The sequence below is a fragment of the Mesoplodon densirostris genome, chromosome 19 (assembly GCF_025265405.1).
Source record: "Mesoplodon densirostris isolate mMesDen1 chromosome 19, mMesDen1 primary haplotype, whole genome shotgun sequence".
Lineage (NCBI taxonomy): Eukaryota > Metazoa > Chordata > Mammalia > Artiodactyla > Ziphiidae > Mesoplodon > Mesoplodon densirostris.
Window position 1 is genome coordinate 49,030,860 of NC_082679.1, and position 20,016 is coordinate 49,050,875.

The following is a 20,016-nucleotide window of genomic DNA, read 5'->3' on the forward strand; positions in this document are numbered from 1 at the left end:
TGCAACCATCACCACTATCCAATTCCAGAATATTTTCATCACCCAAAAGAAAACGTGTACTCCTTAACGGTCACTCTGACCCCCAACCCTCTGCCCTGGACAACCACTAATCTACTTACTGTTTATGTGGATTTACCTATTCTAGATAGTTCATATAAATGAAATATGATAATTGGATCTTTTGTTCTGGCTTCTTTCACTTAGCATAATGTTTTCAAGGTTCATCCATATTGCAGCATGAAACAGTACTTCATTCCTTTTTATGGCCAAATAATATACTACTTTATGGATATACTACATTTTATTTATCCATTTATCAGTTGATAAACGTTTGGGTTGTTTCCACTTTTTTTTTTTTTTTTTTTTTTTCTTTTTGCGGTATGTGGGCCTCTCACTGTTGTGGCCTCTCCCGTTGCGGAGCACAGGCTCCGGATGCGCAGGCCCAGCGGCCATGGCTCACGGGCCCAGCCGCTCCGCGGCATATGGGATCCTCCCAGACCGGGGCACGAACCCGTATCCCCTGCATCGGCAGGCGGACTCTTAACCACTGCGCCACCAGGGAGGCCCTGTTTCCACTTTTTAGCTACTACAAATAATCCTGCTATGAACATTTGTGTACAAATTTTTGTGTGGACACATTTCAGTTTGTTTGGGTGTATACCTAAAAATGGAATGGCTGGGTCTTAATGGTAAGTCTGTGTTTAACTTTTTGAACAAACTGTTCCAAAGCAGCTCACCATTTTTCATTTCTTGCCTGCAGTGTATGAGGATTCCAATTTGTCCAAGTTCTCACTTGTGCTTATTATTGTATGCTTTTTGATTTTGGCCATTTTGCTTTTTGTGAAGTGGTATCTCATTGTGGTTTTAATTTCCATTTCTCTAGTGATTAATGGTGTTTGAGCATCTTTTCATGTGCTAATTGTTTATTTGTATATCTTCTTTGGAGAAATGTCTGTTTAAATCTTTTGCCCATTTTTGTTTTAGTTGGATTATTTGTCTTTTTATTGTTGAGTTGTAAAAGTTCTTTATATATTCTGGATATAAGTCTTTTATCAGTACATGATTTGCAAATATTTTCTCTCATTCTTTGGGTTCTCTTTTCATTTTCTTGATGGTTTCCTTTGAAGCACAGACATTTTAAATTTTTGATGAAGTTGAATTTAGTTTTTCTTCCATTGTTTGTGTTTCTCCTATCATATCTAAGAAACCATCTCTTAATATAAAGTCATGGAATTAATTATATTTCAATAAAATAAAAAAAGAGGGCTTCCCTGGTGGCGCAGTGGTTGAGAGTCCGCCTGCCGATGCAGGGGACGCGGGTTCGTGCCCCGGTTGGGGAGGATCCCGCGTGCCGCGGAGCGGCTGGGCCCGTGAGCCGTGGCCTCTGGGCCTGCGCATCCGGAGCCTGTGCTCCGCCGCGGGAGGGGCCACAACAGTGAGAGGCCTGCGTAACGCAAAAAAAAAAAAAAAAAAAAAAAAGTCATGAAGATTTACACCAATAGTTTCTTCTGTAGTTGCTCCTATATTTTGGTCTTTGATCCATTTTGAGTTCATTTTTGTCTAAGGTTTGAGGGAGGGGTCCAACTTCCTTGCTTTACACATGCATATCCAGTTGCCCCAGCACCATGTGTTGAAAAGACTATTGTTCTTTTCCCATGAATTACAGTAAGTCCCCTACATACAAACCTTCAAGTTGCGAACTTTCAAAGATGCAAACGTGCGTTTGCATGTCCAGTCATGTAAGTTAGTTCACGTGTCTGTAAGATTACTGTACTGTAAGATTAAAAATGTTATCTTTATTTTTTGTGTCTGTTTGTTTTTTATGTATTATTTGGGTGAAAAGTATTATAAACCTATTACAGTACAGTACTATGTAGCTGATTGTGTTAGTTGGGTACCTAGGCTAACTTTGTTGGACTTATGAACAAATTGGACTTACGAACATGTTCTCGGAACAGAATTTGTTTGTATGTAGGGGACTTACTGTATCTTGCACTTGTGTCAAAAATCACTTGAACATCAGTGTGGGATTGTTAAGGGAACCACTGACTGAAACTGCCCACCCTGGCCAGGCATAGTAGTAACCACTTGCCTGAGTTATCTTACAATAGGAGGTCCTGGTAAGAAACACGGAACTAACAAGCTGCCAGCAACCAGTCAAAAGGAGAGAGGAGACTCCAGTCCATATGTCCTATCAACCTCCCTTCTGGATTCCAGTGAGAAGGATTCTTCCTTTTCACTGAAATCCATCTTGGCTGAGCGATGTGTGTGCCACTAGGAAGGACCCCGAGTCAGAGTGATTGGCCAGAGATAACCTGGACACTAACCCCATCGCCATAAAACCTGAGACTGTGAACCATGTGGCAGAGCCGTTCTCCTGGGTTCCCTTCCCCTGCTGCTGGGCACCCGGGCGCCCCTTCCCAATAAAGACTCTTGCTTTGTCAGCACGTGTGTCTCCTTGGACAATTCATTTCCGAGTGTGAGACAAGAGCCCTCTCTCGGGCCCTGGAAGGGGTCCCCCTTCCTGCAACAGGTTTGTATCTGGACTCTTAGTTCTATACCATTGCTCTGTATGTCTTTCCTTATACCAGTACCACACAGTCTTGATTACTGTGGCTTTGTAGTAAATTTTGAGATTAGCAAGTGTGAAGCCTCTGACTTTCTTCTTCAAGATATTTTGGCTATTCTGGGTCTTTTACATTTCCTTATGAATTTGAGGATCAGCTTATCCATTGAGTTCTTCTTTTTCTCTTTGTTTTGATATTTGGCTTTTATGTCTGAGTCTCTCCTCAGTTGTGTATGTTTAAGTGTGCTAGGACCCAAATGAGGGAAGATAAGTGGGGATGGGGAAACCTCTCATAGTTCATGATATAGACTTTCTCTTATCTCCCTGGATCAAGATGTTGCCTTATCCCTACTCTCAACCATGCCTTAAGTTCTCAGGTCTGATTTAACCTATCCTGAGATTAAAATTTAACTCTCTGTTTGGGATTAGGGAGGGATGAGTGCCTAGCTGAAGTGGGTGGGGACTGGAGTCTGGGACTCTTTTCCATGCAGGTTTTTACCAGCCCTCCTGTTTTTAACCCCACTTCCCCTATCGCAGGCAGTTAGATTTCAGTTTCGACTCACTTGCCACTTTCCAGAATGTTGCTGCCATCTCTGTTGTTTCCTTTTCCATTCTTTTTTAGTGGGTTTACGTTCTTTGTGTTTCTTTCCTGACATTTTGATGGGGTTTGAGAAGGGAGCAGAGATAAATATAGGTGTTTAATCTGTCATGTTCATTGAGAGCCCCTGGAAGACTCTCTGTGGGAAAAGCTGGCATCAAGGAAGGTGGTGCAATACTTAGTCTCCTTGGAACCACTCCTGGAACAGCTCCTCCACTGTATTCTGTTCCTAGAGTTACATATCATCCCACTTTTTCTTTTCCTTTTTTTTTGGCTGCGTCGGGTCTTAGTTGCGGCAAGCAGGATCTTTTGTTGCAGCGCACCAGCTCTTCATTTGTGGCACGCGGGCCTCTCTCTAGTTGTGGTATGTGGGCTCCAGAGTGCGTGGGCTCAGTAATTGTGGCATGCAGGCTCTCTAGTTGTGGCGTGTTGGCTCAGTAGTTGTGGCATGCGGGCTCTGTAGTTGTGGCGTGCAGGCTCCAGAGCGTGTGGGCTCTGTAGTTGCGCTGCAAGGACTCAGTAGTTGTGGCATGTGGACTCATTTGCCGTGCGGCATGTGGGATCTCAGTTCCCCGACCAGGGATTGAAGCCGCATCCAGTGCATTGGAAGGCGGATTCTTAACCACTGGACCACCAGGAAGTCCCCCCCACTTTTTCATTTGCAATTTTGGGACATAATTTTAGTTTAACCTTGAGCATTCTGATAGAGGTAAAGTCCTACTTTCAGTGCAGTCAAATTAGTTGAAGCCTCAGCTGATTCAGTAACACTGATCCAGTGGTTCTCGGCACAACTTCACTTTGGAATCACTTGGGTAGCTTTTAAATAACACAGCTGTCCCCGGCCCACTCCAGACCAATCCAATGAGAATCTCTGAGGTTAGGGTTTGGTTGTCAGTGGGGTTTTTTTGGTTTCGTTTTGTTTTTATTGCTCTCCAGGTATTCAAATATGTAGAAAGAATTGAGGACCACTGCTCCAAGGCATTTCATAGTTCATTAAGGATGATTTTACCTAACAGGATAAATTCAGTTGCATCTTTTTTTTTTCTTAATTTTTAATTTTTTTTAAATTTTTGGCTGCACTATGTGGCTTGTGGGATCCAAGCCATGCCCCCTGCAGTGAAAGCATGGAGTCCTAACCTCTGGACTGCCAGGGAGTTCTCCAGGTGCATCTCTTATCAATATCCTCCTCCTCCTCTTTCACTGCCCTCCAGCTGCTGGCCTCCTTTCTTTCCTTACACTTTCAAGACATGCAACCATCTCAAGAGCTTTAGCTCTTGCCCTTTTATCTGCCTGGAATGTTCTAACGCAGATATCCTCAGTTCCCTCCTTCTCCTGCGTCAGGTCTTTGCTCAGAAGTCACCTTCTCAGTGAGACTTGCCTTGTCCACAATGTTTAACATTTCTGCTTCCAACCCCCTCCCAAATTCCTGTGTTCTTTCACTGCATGGTGTTTCCCCATACCTCTCGTCACCTCTCTAGTTCTCTTGTTTGTTCCCTATTTGGCATCCGCTTCCCACATATGCCCTTCCCCTAAGTATCAATCTTTTACTGTATAAAGAAACCAGGGCCTCCCTGGTGGCGCAGTGGTTGAGAGTCCGCTTGCCGATGCAGGGGATACGGGTTCGTGCCCCGGTCTGGGAGGATCCCATATGCCGCGGAGCGGCTGGGCCCGTGAGCCATGGCCGCTGAGCCTGCGCATCCGGAGCCTGTGCTCCGCAACGGGAGAGGCCACAACAGTGAGAGGCCCGCATACCGCAAAAAAAAAAAAAAAAAAAAAAAAAAGAAACCAGTGGTCGGAGCTTCATTTATTCCTTCTGCCATGCTCTTTTCTTTGTGTAGATAGAGGTTTCTGACCTATATCATTTTTCTTCTTTCTGAGGAACTTCTTTTCAACATTTCTTGCAGGGCAGGTTTTTGTTTGAGAAAGTCTTTTTTTTTCTCCTTCACTTTAAAGGGTAACTTCATTGGATACAAAATTCTAGGTTGGGGCTTCCCTGGTGGTGCAGTGGTTGAGAGTCCACCTGCCAATGCAGGGGACACGGGTTCGTGCCCTGGTCCTGGAAGATCCCACATGCCGCGGAGCGGCTGGGCACGTGAGCCATGGCCACTGAGCCTGTGCGGCCAGAGCTTGTGCTACGCAAAGGGAGAGGCTACAACAGTGAGAGGCCCGCGTACTGCAAAAAAAAAAAAAAAATCTAAGTTGCAGCACTTGGGATCTTCGTTGCGGCGTGCGGGATCTTTGGTTGTGGCATGTAGGATCTTTAGTTGCAGCGTGCATGCGGGATCTATTTTCCTGACCAGGGATCGAACCCAGGCCTCCTGCATTGGGAGCACGGAGTCTTTACCACTGGACCACCAGGGAAGTCCTGGGTTTTTTCTTTTAACACTTTAAATATTTCACTGCACTCTCTCCTTGCTTCTTTTTTAAGTTAATTTTTTGCTTTTTGTATTCATCCTGCTTGATGTTCTGTGAGCTTCCTGGATCTGTTATTTGGTGTTATGTCGTTAATTTTGGGAAATGGTTGACCATATTACTTCAGATATTTCTTTTGCTCTGTTCTCTCTTCTGATATTCCAGTCATGTGTATTTTGTACCTTTTGAAATTGTCCCACAGTTCTTGACAATTCTGTATTTTCTTTTTCTTTTTTTTAAAATTTTTTTCTCTTTGCATTTTAGTTCGAGACGTTTCTGTTAATATAGTTTCAAGCTTACTGATTCTTTCCTCAGCCACATCTAGTCTACTCATGGGCCCATCAAGGCATTCTTCATTTTTGTTACCACGTTCTGCATTTTCTTTTGATTCTTTCTTAGAGTTTCCATGTCTCTGCTTACATTACCCATCTGTTTTTATGTTGTCTACTTTTTCCATTAGAGCCCTTAACATATTAATCATAGTTATTTAAAATTCCCTGTCTGATAATTCCAAAATCTGTCATATCTGAGTCTAATTCTGATGCTTGCTTTGTCTCTTCACACTATTTTTTCTTACCTTTTAGCATAACTTATAATTTCTAACTGAAAGCCAGGCAGGATGTATTAGGTAATAGGAACTGAGGTGAATAGGCCTTTATCTAGTTGGGAGTTTTGTGTAACCTGGCTAGGAGTTGGCTTGTGTTTAATGATTGATGTAATTGTAGGTACCAGAGGCCTCAAGTTACGCTAGTATCCTTGTTTTTGTCTCCCCTGTAATCTCTGGTCTTCCCTAAGAACTCTTTCTTAAATAGAGTATACACCTTTTGGCTCTTTCAGCTGTAATCCACTGTTATTTTATTGGACCCTCGATATGGTGGCAGAGTGTGGGTGAGGGAAAGCATTTTATAATTTTATGATTAAATCTCAGTCTTTTAGTGGGTCTCTGTCCCTGGGCTGTAACCTCTACAATTGTTTATTAACTGTTTTCCTTTCTCAGTGTGATCAGAAGTCTAGGGGGGGCCTCAGGGAAATTTCCTCCTCCCAGTTGGGATAAGGCCTGGTAGAGTCTGTTTCCTGCAGTGAAGGCTGCTGTTACAAGAACACTCTGGGCGTACATCACAATGGTTACTTTTCCCATTCCCCTGCCAGAGCTAGGATCATTCTTGGCTCTTTACCAGGAGAATCTTGTAGGGTAGGAATTTTTTTTTTAATGTTTTATTCATTGATGTATCATTAGCACCAAAAACAGTATATGTTACAGAATAAATGCTCAGTATGTATTGAATGATTGAATAAATACTGTTTTACGTAGATGTGGGAAAATTTCTCAGACCTAAAATGATAATAATAAACTGATGGCATTTCTCTGAGTGACTAGTTAGTCCCCAATCTAGTGTTTGTCTGTTTGCTTAGTGTTTGTGTCTCTCTAATCTAAAACCCTAAGTAAGATAGGATTGTTGTAGAGCAGTTGTTCTCAAGAGGTTTTTTTTTTTTTTTTTTTTTTTCTTTTTGCGGTATGCGGGCCTCTCACTGTTGTGGCCTCTCCCGTTGCGGAGCACAGGCTCCGGATGCGCAGGCCCAGCGGCCATGGCTCACGGGCCCAGCCTCTCCGCGGCATATGGGATCCTCCCAGATCGGGGCACGAACCCGTATCCCCTGCATCGGCAGGCGGACTCTCAACCACTGCGCCACCAGGGAGGCCCTCTCAAGAGGTTTTGACTGCAGTCTTTAGTAAGACATATACATATTTTATATCATGACCCAGTATACATGAAGATGTAAATGTACATTTATCTGAACAAACTTGTTATGAAATAATACTTTCCTTTATGTATGGTGTACTTTAATATTTTCTACTCTGTTATTTTATATTTTATTTTAAAAAGTGCTTGTTGAGATTTACATAGAGGTTAAGTTCAGAGGATAATGTGTTTTTTTTTTTTTTTCAAGAAATTTGGGTAGATCTACCATACTTAGTTTTGGCTTCCCCCTTTTTCTCCTGATAAATCCATGACTTCCTTGAATAATGAAATTCATTGAGCATCTATAACCTTTGGTGATATTTTAAACGTGTTCTCCCTCCTCCCCCTGCCTGCCCAGGCTTATGCTAACTCAGTTTTTTTGGAAGTGATTTGAATGCAAACACTTCTCATCACTATTAGCAGGGGAAAAAATTACTTGAGTGCATGTACAGAGTCATCTATTTGTGTTGCTGAGACAGGTGTAGAGTAAAATTTGGGTCTCAGGTTTCATAAGCTTCCTAAAGTGGCTAGTAGGAGTTTGGACCTCATGCCCATTGGGAACCCTGTCCAATATGGGGCCCTGAGACAGAAATTGTAGGTACTTTGGGGTACTTTCCCTTCAACAGTAATGGTTATTTGTCTTTATACATGGATTGCAAAGGTTCAATTCAAGATGCCTACCTTGGGGCTTCCCTGGTGGCACAGTGGTTAAGAATCCGCCTGCTGGAGGGAGGAACACTCCCAAACTCATTCTACGAGGCCACCATCACCTTGATACCAAAACCAGACAAGGATGTCACAAAGAAAGAAAACTACAGGCCAATATCACTGATGAACATAGATGCAAAAATCCTCAACAAAATACTAGCAAACAGAATCCAACAGCACATTAAAAGGATCATACACCATGATCAAGTGGGGTTTATCCCAGGAATGCAAGGATTCTTCAATATACGCAAATCAATCAACGTGATACACCATATTAACAAATTGAAGGAGAAAAACCATATGATCATCTCAATAGATGCAGAGAAAGCTTTCGACAAAATTCAACACCCATTTATGATAAAAACCCTGCAGAAAGTAGGCATAGAGGGAACTTTCCTCAACATAATAAAGGCCATATATGACAAACCCACAGCCAGCATCGTCCTCAATGGTGAAAAACTGAAACCATTTCCACTAAGATCAGGAACAAGACAAGGTTGCCCACTCTCACCACTCTTATTCAACATAGTTTTGGAAGTTTTAGCCACAGCAATCAGAGAAGAAAAGGAAATAAAAGGAATCCAAATCGGAAAAGAAGAAGTAAAGCTGTCACTGTTTGCAGATGACATGATACTATACATAGAGAATCCTAAAGATGCTACCAGAAAACTAATAGAGCTAATCAATGAATTTGGTAAAGTTGCAGGATACAAAATTAATGCACAGAAATCTCTGGCATTCCTATATACTAATGATGAAAAATCTGAAAGTGAAATCAAGGAAACACTCCCATTTACCATTGCAACAAAAAGAATAAAATATCTAGGAATAAACCTACCTAAGGAGACAAAAGACCTGTATGCAGAAAATTATAAGACACTGATGAAAGAAATTAAAGATGATACAAATAGATGGAGAGATGTACCATGTTCTTGGATTGGAAGAATCAACATTGTGAAAATGACTCTACTACCCAAAGCAATCTACAGATTCAATGCAATCCCTATCAAACTACCACTGGCATTTTTCACAGAACTAGAGCAAAAAATTTCGCAATTTGTATGGAAACACAAAAGACCCCGAATAGCCAAAGCAATCTTGAGAACGAAAAATGGAGCTGGAGGAATCAGGCTCCCTGACTTCAGACTATACTACAAAGCTACAGTAATCAAGGCAGTATGGTACTGGCACAAAAACAGAAAGATAGATCAATGGAACAGGATAGAAAGCCCAGAGATAAACCCACGGACATATGGTCACCTTATCTTTGATAAAGGAGGCAGGAATGTACAGTGGAGAAAGGACAGTCTCTTCAATAAGTGGTGCTGGGAAAACTGGACAGGGACATGTAAAAGTATGAGATTAGATCACTCCCTAACACCATACACAAAAATAAGCTCAAAATGGATTAAAGACCTAAATGTAAGGCCAGACACTATCAAACTCTTAGAGGAAAACATAGGCAGAACACTCTATGACATAAATCACAGCAAGATCCTTTTTGACCCACCTCCTAGAGAAATGGAAATAAAGACAAAAATAAACACATGGGACCTAATGAAACTTCAAAGCTTTTGCACAGCAAAGGAAACCATAAACAAGACCAAAAGACAACCCTCAGAATGGGAGAAAATATTTGCCAATGAAGCAACTGACAAAGGATTAATCTCCAAAATTTATAAGCAGCTCATGCAGCTCAATAACAAAAAAACAAACAACCCAATCCAAAAATGGGCAGAAGACCTAAATAGACATTTCTCCACAGAAGATATACAGACTGCCAACAAACACATGAAAGGATGCTCAACATCTTTGCTCATTAGAGAAATGCAAATCAAAACTACAATGAGATATCATCTCACACCAGTCAGAATGGCCATCATCAAAAAATCTAGAAACAATAAATGCTGGAGAGGGTGTGGAAAAAAAGGAACACTCTTGCACTGCTGGTGGGAATGTGAATTGGTACAGCCACTATGGAGAACGGCATGGAGGTTCCTTAAAAAACTACAAATAGAACTACCATATGACCCAGCAATCCCACTACTGGGCATATACCCTGAGAAAACCATAATTCAAAAAGAGACATGTACCAAAATGTTCATAGCAGCCCTATTTACAATAGCCCGGAGATGGAAACAACCTAAGTGTCCATCATCGGATGAATGGGTAAAGAAGATGTGGCACATATATACAATGGAATATTACTCAGCCATAAAAAGAAATGAAATTGAGCTATTTGTAATGAGGTGGATGGACCTAGAGTCTGTCATACAGAGTGAAGTAAGTCAGAAAGAGAAAGACAAATACTGTATGCTGACACATATATATGGAATTTAAGAAAAAAAAATGTCATGAAGAACCTAGGGGTAAGACAGGAATAAAGACACAGACCTACTAGAGAATGGACTTGAGGATATGGGGAGGGGGAAGGGTAAGCTGTGACAAAGTGAAAGAGTGGCATGGACATATATACACTACCAAACGTAAGGTAGATAGCTAGTGGGAAGCAGCCGCATAGCACAGGGAGATCAGCTCGGTGCTTTGTGACCACCTGGAGGGGTGGGATAGGGAGGGTGGGAGGGAGACGCAAAAGGGAGGGGATATGGGAACATATGTATATGTATAACTGATTAAATTTGTTATAAAGCAAAAAATTAAAAAAAAAAAGAAAAATCCCGACCAAGTTGTACATAATATGTAAATATGTTTGTAATGTTGCCATTGGGCTCCTGTGTGGGAAGGATAGTCTGTATATTAAACTGAATTTCACCTAAAAAAAAAAAAAAAAAAAAAAAAGAATCCGCCTGCTGGACTTCCCTGGTGGCGCAGTCGTTAAGAATCCGCCTGCCAATGCAGGGGACACGGGTTTGAGCCCTGGTCTGGGAAGGTTCCACATGCCATGGAGCAGCTAAGCCCGTGCCCCACAACTACTGAGCCTGCACTCTAGAGCCTGCGAGCCACAACTACTGAGCCCGCGGGCCACAACTACTGAAGCCTGTACGCCTAGAGTCCGTGCTCTGCAACAAGAGAAGACACCACAATGAGAAGCCCATGCACCGCAATGAAAGAGTAGCCCCCGCTCGCCGCAACTAGAGAAAGCCCGTGCGCAACAACGTAGACCCAACGTAGCCCAAAAAATAAATAAATAAAATAAATAAAAGTATTTAGAAAAAAGAAAAGAAAAGATACCTACCTTGTAGTGTCAGGGTGGTATCTTGCTAATGGATCTGGAGACAAAGCTGTGCATAAATAACATGGGCTATTGTTATTAAACAGTGGCCTGTAATTATGAAAGACATGGGAGGAAGAAAACATGGTAGTCTTATCTACTCTATTTCTACTGCTTTCCTTGTTGGTTTTGTTCTGAGCCGCCTTCGGAATTTATCTGATTGATTTTGTTTTGGAGCCACGAAGTATAGATCGAAAGGTTTGGTCTTTCTCCCATGTAACAGGCCATGTGAGGGCTTTGTGTTTCATTCTCCAGAATTCTCTCTAGTTCAGAGCAAAGGCTAAAAACAGCTAAAGCTCAGGGAGAACAAGCTAGTTTAAAAACTACCCTTAGTTGAGTTGCTACTACCCTTAGAACGAGTCCCAGTAGATGTAAAGATTTTTAAATTGTTTTCTTTTTAAAGTCTATAAATAATGGATTTCCAGCTTTTAGTGCTTTAACCTCTGTTACTAAAAGCCCCAAGGCTTAATTTACAATCATTAATCTTTCCTTCATTACTCAAGATATCATCTTATTATCCCCTTTAAAATTATTGTTAAATTATGAAAAAGATCAAACATATGAAGTGGTTCAGAGAATAAGATAACAAACAGTCATAAAAACCACCATCTGGATTTAATGAATAGTAGCATTTTGCCATATTTGCTTCAGAACTTCTTCCTTTAAAACATGAAATGTTGCAGATACAGTCGAAGTTCCCTTGGTCTCTCTGTTCACTCCAGTCCCCCTGCTCCCTCTTCCGCTACCCCAGAGGTAACTTCTCTCCTGAACTTGGTGTGGTTCCTTCCCATCCATGCTTCTATACTTTCATACCATTTATGTGTGTCCACAACAGTAGATACAATTGTTTTGTGAAGGTTCAAGTGTATACCAGTGACATTGCCTTACACTTAGGCTATCACTTGCTTTTTTTTTTTTTTTTTTAGTTCTAGTATTATGGTTTGGGGTTTGTACATATAGGTTGAATTCATACATTTCAAGAACTATATAGCATCCCATTTTATGACTATTTCACAATTTATTCATTCCCTCATTGATGGACATTTAGGTTATTTATAAATTTTTGCTGTTATAAACATTGCCACGATGAACATTTTGAACATGGTTTCTTCTGCATTTGTTGGAAGATTTTCCCCTGGCAAATATCTAGGAGTGGAATCCTGGGAACTACAATATATGCATCTTTAACTCTGTCGGAGGTTACCAGGTACCATCTAACTTGCACTGCTTCCAGAAGCCTGTGAGGCTTCTCAGCAACACTATTGTCAGACTTCTGATCTCTTGCTAATCTGATGGGTAAAAGAGTTGATATGTTTATTGCTTTACCAGAAAAACTTTAAGAGAGTCAAAACATTATCCTTGGGCTTCCCAGGTGGCGCAGTGGTTGAGAGTCCGCCTGCCGATGCAGGGGACACGGGTTCATGCCCCGGTCTGGGAAGATCCCACATGCCGCGGAGCTGGGCCCGTGAGCCATGGCCACTGAGCCTGCATGTCTGGAGCCTGTGCTCCGCAACGGGAGAGGCCACAACAGTGAGAGACCCGCGTACCGCAAAAAAAACAAACAAAACAAAACAAAAAAAAACATTATCCTTTTGAATTTCAGAAAGTTGATGCTCCTCTTCATTCATTCAATAAATATGGAGTTCTTACTAGGAGCCAGGCACTATTCCAGATAGTAGGCTACAGGACTAAGAGGGGGACACACATCTCAGCCCTCATGGAGCTTACGTTCTAGAGGAGGGAGACAATAAATACAAGAAATCAATACACTATGAACCGTGTCAGTGATAAATGCTAAGGCAGAAAGGTAAACTAGGGAAGGATGGGTACAGTGTGTGTGGAGAGGTGGGGTTGACAGGGTGGCCAGGGAAGGCCCCTTAAGAAAGCAAGATTTGAGTTAATGCCTCAAGGCAGTGAAGGAATAAGCTGTATATGTGGACAATTGGGAAAAGAGCTTTCTAGACAGAGGGGCAGAAGTCTGATGGGGGAACATGGCTGGCATGTTCAAGCGACAGCGAGGAGGCCCATGGGGAAGGTAGGGAGAGGGGAAAGAAATGGGAGGCAAGGTCAGAGAGGTGTGTGGTAGTGTGTCACGCCGACCCTCCAAGGTCATTACAAGGACTTTGAGGTAGATGGGAAGCCACTGGATAGCTTCCAGCTTTTGAATAGCACAGTGATATGATCTGATTACATATTAAAAGACAGGACTCTTGCTGAACGTAGAAATTCGATTGAAGGGGGCAGAGGACAGAAGCAGGAACCCAGCTAAGAGGTGATGGTGTTTGGAGCAAGGCAGTGACAGTGGAGATGGAGAGAAATGTTTGAGCTTGGAAGTATTTTAAAGGTGGAATCAATAGGATTTATTGATGGGTTGAATGTGGGGTGTGAGAGGGAAAGGGGAAGCACGAATGAGCCCCAGAATTTTGGCCTGAGCCACTGGATGGAGGGAGTTGTCATTAACTGAGATGCGGAACAGGACTGAGGGCGAGTATCAGCAGCTCAGTATTGTCAGCGCGCAAAGAGGACCTGAGGTTCAAGGGTGAGGTTCGTACTGGACACACCCATTTGGGATTGTCCCCAAATAGATGGTATTTAAAGCCATGAGACGGGTTGAGATAACCAAGGGGAGACGTGCAAGGCCTGAGCTATGGGACACTCAGGTGGTTAGAGGTTTGGGAGCAGAGAAGGAGCAAACAAAGGAGGCTGAGGAAAAGCAGCCTGAGAGGCAGGAAGAGAATCAGGCAGGTGTGGTATCCTGGAAGCCAAGAGGAGAAAGCATTTCAAGGAAGAAAGAGTCATCTACCCATTGTGTCAGGTGCTGCCAATAGGTCATCTAAGACAAGGATTGAGAATTCACTCTTGGATTTAATACCATGGAGGTCTGGTCTCTAGAAGTCTTGATAAGAATAGTTGTAGTACTGTATTCCTATATGTTACCCACAACATTACCGAAGTTTCCACTGCTACTTTATGTGTAAGTAAAATGCCTGTTACAGACTAGTCCAGAAAAAAACTGGTCCCTTAAAATTTTTTGGGGCTGGAAATCTTATAAATAAGGCAAATGGTTTTGTTTTGTTTTGTTTTGGCTAAATCTCGAAGCCTAGAATTCTTTGACTTCAGTTGTGGAAAATGTCAAAGTCAATGTGACTTAGCAGTAGCTGCATTTAATTCTCATACAAATGGCTTCCATTCTTAGAGGAATATGGTACATTCATAACCACATGTTAAGTCTGAACAGCTCTTCAGAATAGGGAGTTAGGAGAGAGATCAGATACAAATAGAATGAAAGAAGGTATAAATGATGTTGAATAGAATAGGAGTTTCATAGTGTTTTTATAGCAGCTGTTCTCAGGTATGGTCCTCAGGCCCCTGGTGGCCCCTCGAGAGTTTTAGGGTTTTGCAGGATCAAAACTGTTTTCTTGATAACTTTGCCTTTTTCACTGTGACACATGCACTCATGGTGCAAAAGCAAAGGTCAGTGAAACTGTTGGTGCCATAGTACGAATCAGGGCACTACCACTGGCCTGGGCTGCTGTCATTGTGTTCCTCATGGCCCGCTCAGTAAAAAGGAAAGAAAGCCAGTTTCACTTAAGAATGTGCTTGATGAAGCAGTAAAAATTACCAATTGTATTGTCTTTACTCATGTACATGCATGTCTTTTTAATATTCTATGTGATGAAAATGGGAAATACGCCTAAAGCACTTCTCCTGCATACTGAAGTATAATTGTTGTGTTGAGAAAAAGCACTTGTATGACTGAATTAAAAGCTGTATTACATAGTTGCTTTTTTCATGAAATACCATTTTTACTTAAAAAAAATCAACAGATAAAGTAGCATTAATAGATTTGGGTGTTTCGCAGACATTTTCCTGAAGATGAATGAAGTAAGCCTGTCACTTCAAGGAAAACAACTGACAGTGCTTGTTGCCAATGATAGAATATGAGTTTTTAAGTGAAAATTAGAATTTTGGAACACTTCCATCTACCACAAAGAGCTTGACAACTTCCCAATACTCAAAAACTTGTCTGATGAGATCAGTGGTGACATTCACAAATGTGATATTTTGGATAGGGTATAATGAAATGTGTCAACATTTGGAATATCTATAGAACTCAGTGAACCAAATATTTTCCAAATGACAAATGACGATGTTACACAATTATGTATGAGTAAAAGATCCACTCAAAATGCAAGATAGACTTTTGCTTCTAGCCAAGATGGAGTGACGGGGATGCCTTATGGCTAATGAGGTCCATCAAAAATTATTTCATGTGCTTTGTTGGACAGGTCTGTGTGCACATCCAGGTGATAGCAGAGTAGTCAACTGGATGAATGTTGGGCTTTGGAATCAGAAAATGTAGATTGAATCCTGGTCTGTCATTTCCTTGGCCAATAAGCACATTTACTGGTATATCTTCTTGGAGAAACTTTTATTAAAATCTTCTGTCCATTTAAAAAATTGGTTTAATATTACTTTAGAAAATTTTTTTAATGTTTAAAATTTTTATTTATTTATTTTTTGGCCACACCGTGAGGCATTTGGGATCTTAGTTCCCTGACCAGGGATTGAACCCGTGCCCCCTGCAGTGGAAGTTCAGAGTCTTAACCATTGGACTGCCGGGAAGGTCCCTACTTTTTAAAAAAATGTTGAACTGTGACTTTCTTTTTGGAGATATTATTTTAGGCTCTCCCTCCTTAAGAGGTTGATGTAGCAGTGCTGCATCCTTCTTAGCCCATCCAAGTCCTACCCAGATTCAGTAGTCATTATGAGATAGACACCACTCTGCCTGAAGCAGCATGGCTGCAGTTGCTTAGATGTTTATATTTTCTTTTTTAAAAAAATAATTTTATTTATTTATTTATTTATTTTTGGCTGTGTTGGGTCTTTGTTGCTGTGCGTGGGCTTTCTCTAGTTGCGGTGAAGGGGGCTACTCTTTGTTGCTGTGCATGTGCTTCTCATCGCGGTGGCTTCTCTTGTTGAGGAGCACGGGCTCTAGGCGTGCGGGCTTCAGTAGTTGTGGCACACGGGCTCAGCAGTTGTGGCACACGGGCTTATTAGTTGCTCTGTGGCATGTGGGATCTTCCCGGACAAGGGCTTCAACCCGTGTCCCCTGCTTTGGCAGGTGGATTCCTAACCACTGCACCACCACTGAAGTCCTGGATGTTTATATTTTCTTGCTTCTATCTCTTTAAACTTAGATACTAAAATTGGGTTCAGTTCCTCAGTCTCTTATCAGATATCCTCTAAACCTGCTGCTTTGTTTGTCTTTCAGTTTCCTGGTGATGACATGGCATCTGCCAGCTCCAGCCGGGCAGGGGTGGCCCTGCCTTTTGAGAAGTCTCAGCTTATTCTGAAAGGTGAGTGGCACTGTATGAAGTTTGTCATTTCAGGTCCAGCCCCATCTTTGGGAAAGAGGTGGAATTATACCACACTTTGGCTTACGAGTGTAACTATTCATTCTTATAGGGTTGTCATATTATAGCTGGAGTTTTTTTTTTTTTTTTTTTTTTTTTTTTTTGCGGTACACGGGCCTCTCACTGTTGTGGCCTCTCCCGTTGTGGAGCGCAGGCTCCGGACGCGCAGGCTCAGCGGCCATGGCTCACGGGCCCAGTCGCTCCGCGGCATGTGGGATTTCCCCGGACTGGGGCACGAACCCGTGTCCCCTGCATCGGCAGACGGACTCTCAACCACTGCGCCACCAGGGAAGCCCATAGCTGGAGTTTTTGAAGAGGAGGGGGAAAAAAAAGAACTTTTGGAAAGAATTATATAAAATGGAGAATCCTCCCTTCCCCAGGGCTCTTTTCTATCTACGCTCATTCCCTTGGTGAGCTCATCCGAACATTCTCACTTTAAATGCCTCCAATAGTAGGATCACTGCCACATTTGTATCTTCCAGCCTGGCCTTCTTTCTGAACTCCAGGTTTGTATATCCAATAGCCCACTTGGCATCTCCACTTGAGGACTTAGTAAACGTCTAAAATGTGACATGCCTGGAACTGACCTGATTTGTTTTTTCTTTTCCTCAATATCCTGTATTCAGCAGATCTGGTTGTGTCTACATTCAAAATGTGGACAGCGTTCAGCCACTTCTCACCACCCCTGCTGACCCACCAGCTGGCACCACCTCTGCCCTAGATTAAGGCGGTAGCCTCCTAACCTGGCTTCCTACTTCTTCCCTTTGCCCCGCTTCATTCTGTTTATCACACAGCAGCCAGTGATCTTGTTACAGTGTAAGCCAGCTCCTGTTACTTCTCTGCTCAAACACATCAAGGACTGTCTATCTCACTCCATGTACAAGCTGAAGATCCCACGTGATACGACCCCTTCCTTTTCTCATTTCCCTTTCCACGTTTACTCCTCTCTGGCTAGATGCACAGGTCCACATGGACCTCGCTTGCTGTTCATTGCCTCTACCAGGTACACTCCCACCCCTGGGCCTTTGCACTTGCTGTTCCTGCTGAATGAAATGCTCTTTTGACTGAGTTATCTACCTGGTCTGCAGGTTTTTACCCCAAAGTCACTCTTTCAACAAGCCCTTCCCTGATTCCCCCATCTAAAGGCTCCCTACCCTGATTCCCTCATGTCTCTCCCCTTCACCACTTTATCTTTTTCTTCTCAGCCCCTGTCACTATTTAATGTTTGACCTATTGGAATCTATTTCATTTATTCATTGTCTCTTTCCATAGAATGTAAGCCCCACGAGAACAGGGGTTTTTGTCTGTTTTGGTTACTGTGGATGCCCCAAAGCCTAGAACAGTGCCTGACACATAGTGAGGCCTCAGTAAATACCACATATCACACGGATGAAAGCCTGCTGCTCCAGTAGCTTTAGGAGGAGGAGTCACAGGACCACAAGATGCTCGGGGAGAGAGGAGTGGCATTCAGTACCAGGGCTCGGGCCTCTCAACGTGATCATTGGGAGGCAAAATTGTATCTTTGGTCCAAATTTTTAAATTATTGTTTTAAAAATGGAAATGTTATTCATTTATTTAATGCACTCACATAGTTTACAGTTGTTTCCGTTGCTCCAGCTCCCCAGTTCCCTCGCCTGGAGGGAACCTGTTGTTATCAATGACTGCTTCTTTCCCCACATCATCTTTTTTTTTTTTTTAAGCCTACAGCACCTGGTATTGCCAAGCGGTCTCCCATCCAAGTACTACCCAGGCCCAACCCTGCTTAGCTTCCGAGTTCAGGGGCATTCAGGGTGGTATGGCTGTAGTCCCCACACCTTTACCAACATGATATGTTGTCAGATTTTTTTTTTTTTTATCTTTGCTAGTCTGGTTGGTTAAAAAAAAATTGTGTTCTCAGCATAGTTTTACTTCTCATTAAATGATAAGTGATGTTTATTGTCTTATCATATGTTTAAGTAAATCTGTATTTCCTTTTCTGTGGGTTGCCTGTGTCTATTCTGTGCCTGTTTCTTATGGAGTTATTGATTTTTTTTATAGTCTTCATACATTTTAAATACTTCTCTTGGTGTCTCATGGCTGCTCCAGCCCTTTTGAGAAGGGAGAAGGATTAGAATGAACTGGTAGGGTTTTGAACTTGAGACTACAGCCTTTACTGCCTATCTAATAATTAGCAGGGCTGGGTCAGAACAGAAGCCTGCCCATGGAAACTGGTGATATCCTGAGGTCGCTGTTTTGGGACCATGTTATTTAGGAACACTCTCTGACTTCTTTTTTTTTTTTTTTTGTGGTACGCGGGCCTCTCACTGTTGTGGCCTCTCCCGTTGTGGAGCACAGGCTCCGGACGCGCAGGCTCAGCGGCCATGGCTCATGGGCCTGGCCGCTCTGCGGCATGTGGGATGCTCCCGGACCGGGGCATGAACCCGTGTCCCGTGCATCAGCAGGCGGACTCTCAACCACTGCACCACCAGGGAAGCCCTGGCTTGTCTTTTAGGAACAAGAAACATTGAAAATATCACCCCACTTATTAATTATAAATTACTGAGGGGAAAATGTATCTTTACAGTGGAGTGACCTGGAAAACCCCACATTAACCATGGGATCAAAATTAGTATCCCCAATAGGAGGATGGCCTGGTGTGTACAGTGAGAAGTATACAACCTAACCTGTGTAGTTAGTATTCTTGACAAAAATGTTCACTGTAAATCTAACCATGAGGAAACAATCAGAAAAATGCAGGATTTAGCATTCTATAAGACAGCTGGTGGAAGGAAGTCTTTAAAAATCATTGTCATTGGGCCTCCCTGGTGGCGCAGTGGTTGAGAGTCCGCCTGCCGATGCAGGGGATACGGGTTCGTGCCCCGGTCTGGGAGGATCCCATATGCCGCGGAGCGGCTGGGCCCGTGAGCCATGGCCGCTGGGCCTGCGCATCCGGAGCCTGTGCTCCGCAACGGGAGAGGCCACAACAGTGAGAGGCCCGCATACCGCAAAAAGAAAAAAAAAAAAAAATCATTGTCATGGAAAAAGAAGGGAGTGCATTCTAGATGTTAAAAGATTAAGGAGTCAGCAACTGTGTACAGTTTGTTCATCTTATTTGGATCCTGGGTTGGGAGAAATACAGCTATAAAAGTATGTTTGGGGGACTTCCCTGGTGGTGCAGTGGTTAAGACTCTGTGCCCCCAATGCAGAGGGCATGGATTCAATCCCTGTCAGGGAACTAGATCCCACATGCATGCCACAGTTAAGAGTTGGCATGCCACAACTAAGAAGCCCGCGTGCCACAACTACAGAGCTGGAGAGCCGCAACTAAATCCTGGCACAACCAAATAAATAAATAAATATTA

General features: G+C 42.7%; 1 protein-coding gene and 1 pseudogene across 1 annotated transcript in view; one reads left to right on the plus strand and one right to left on the minus strand.

Moving 5' to 3' along the window:
* The window catches only part of WWP2 (WW domain containing E3 ubiquitin protein ligase 2), a 150,798-nt gene that overhangs the window by 12,131 nt on the left and 118,651 nt on the right, over positions 1–20,016 (plus strand). Inside the window, exon 2 of the mRNA XM_060083582.1 lies at positions 16,534–16,618. Within this exon, the coding sequence (XP_059939565.1) occupies positions 16,549–16,618 (70 nt within the window). The 5' untranslated portion in view covers positions 16,534–16,548. The remainder of the gene's footprint in view (positions 1–16,533; positions 16,619–20,016) is intronic.
* Positions 18,374–18,482, minus strand: LOC132481003 (5S ribosomal RNA; annotated as a pseudogene).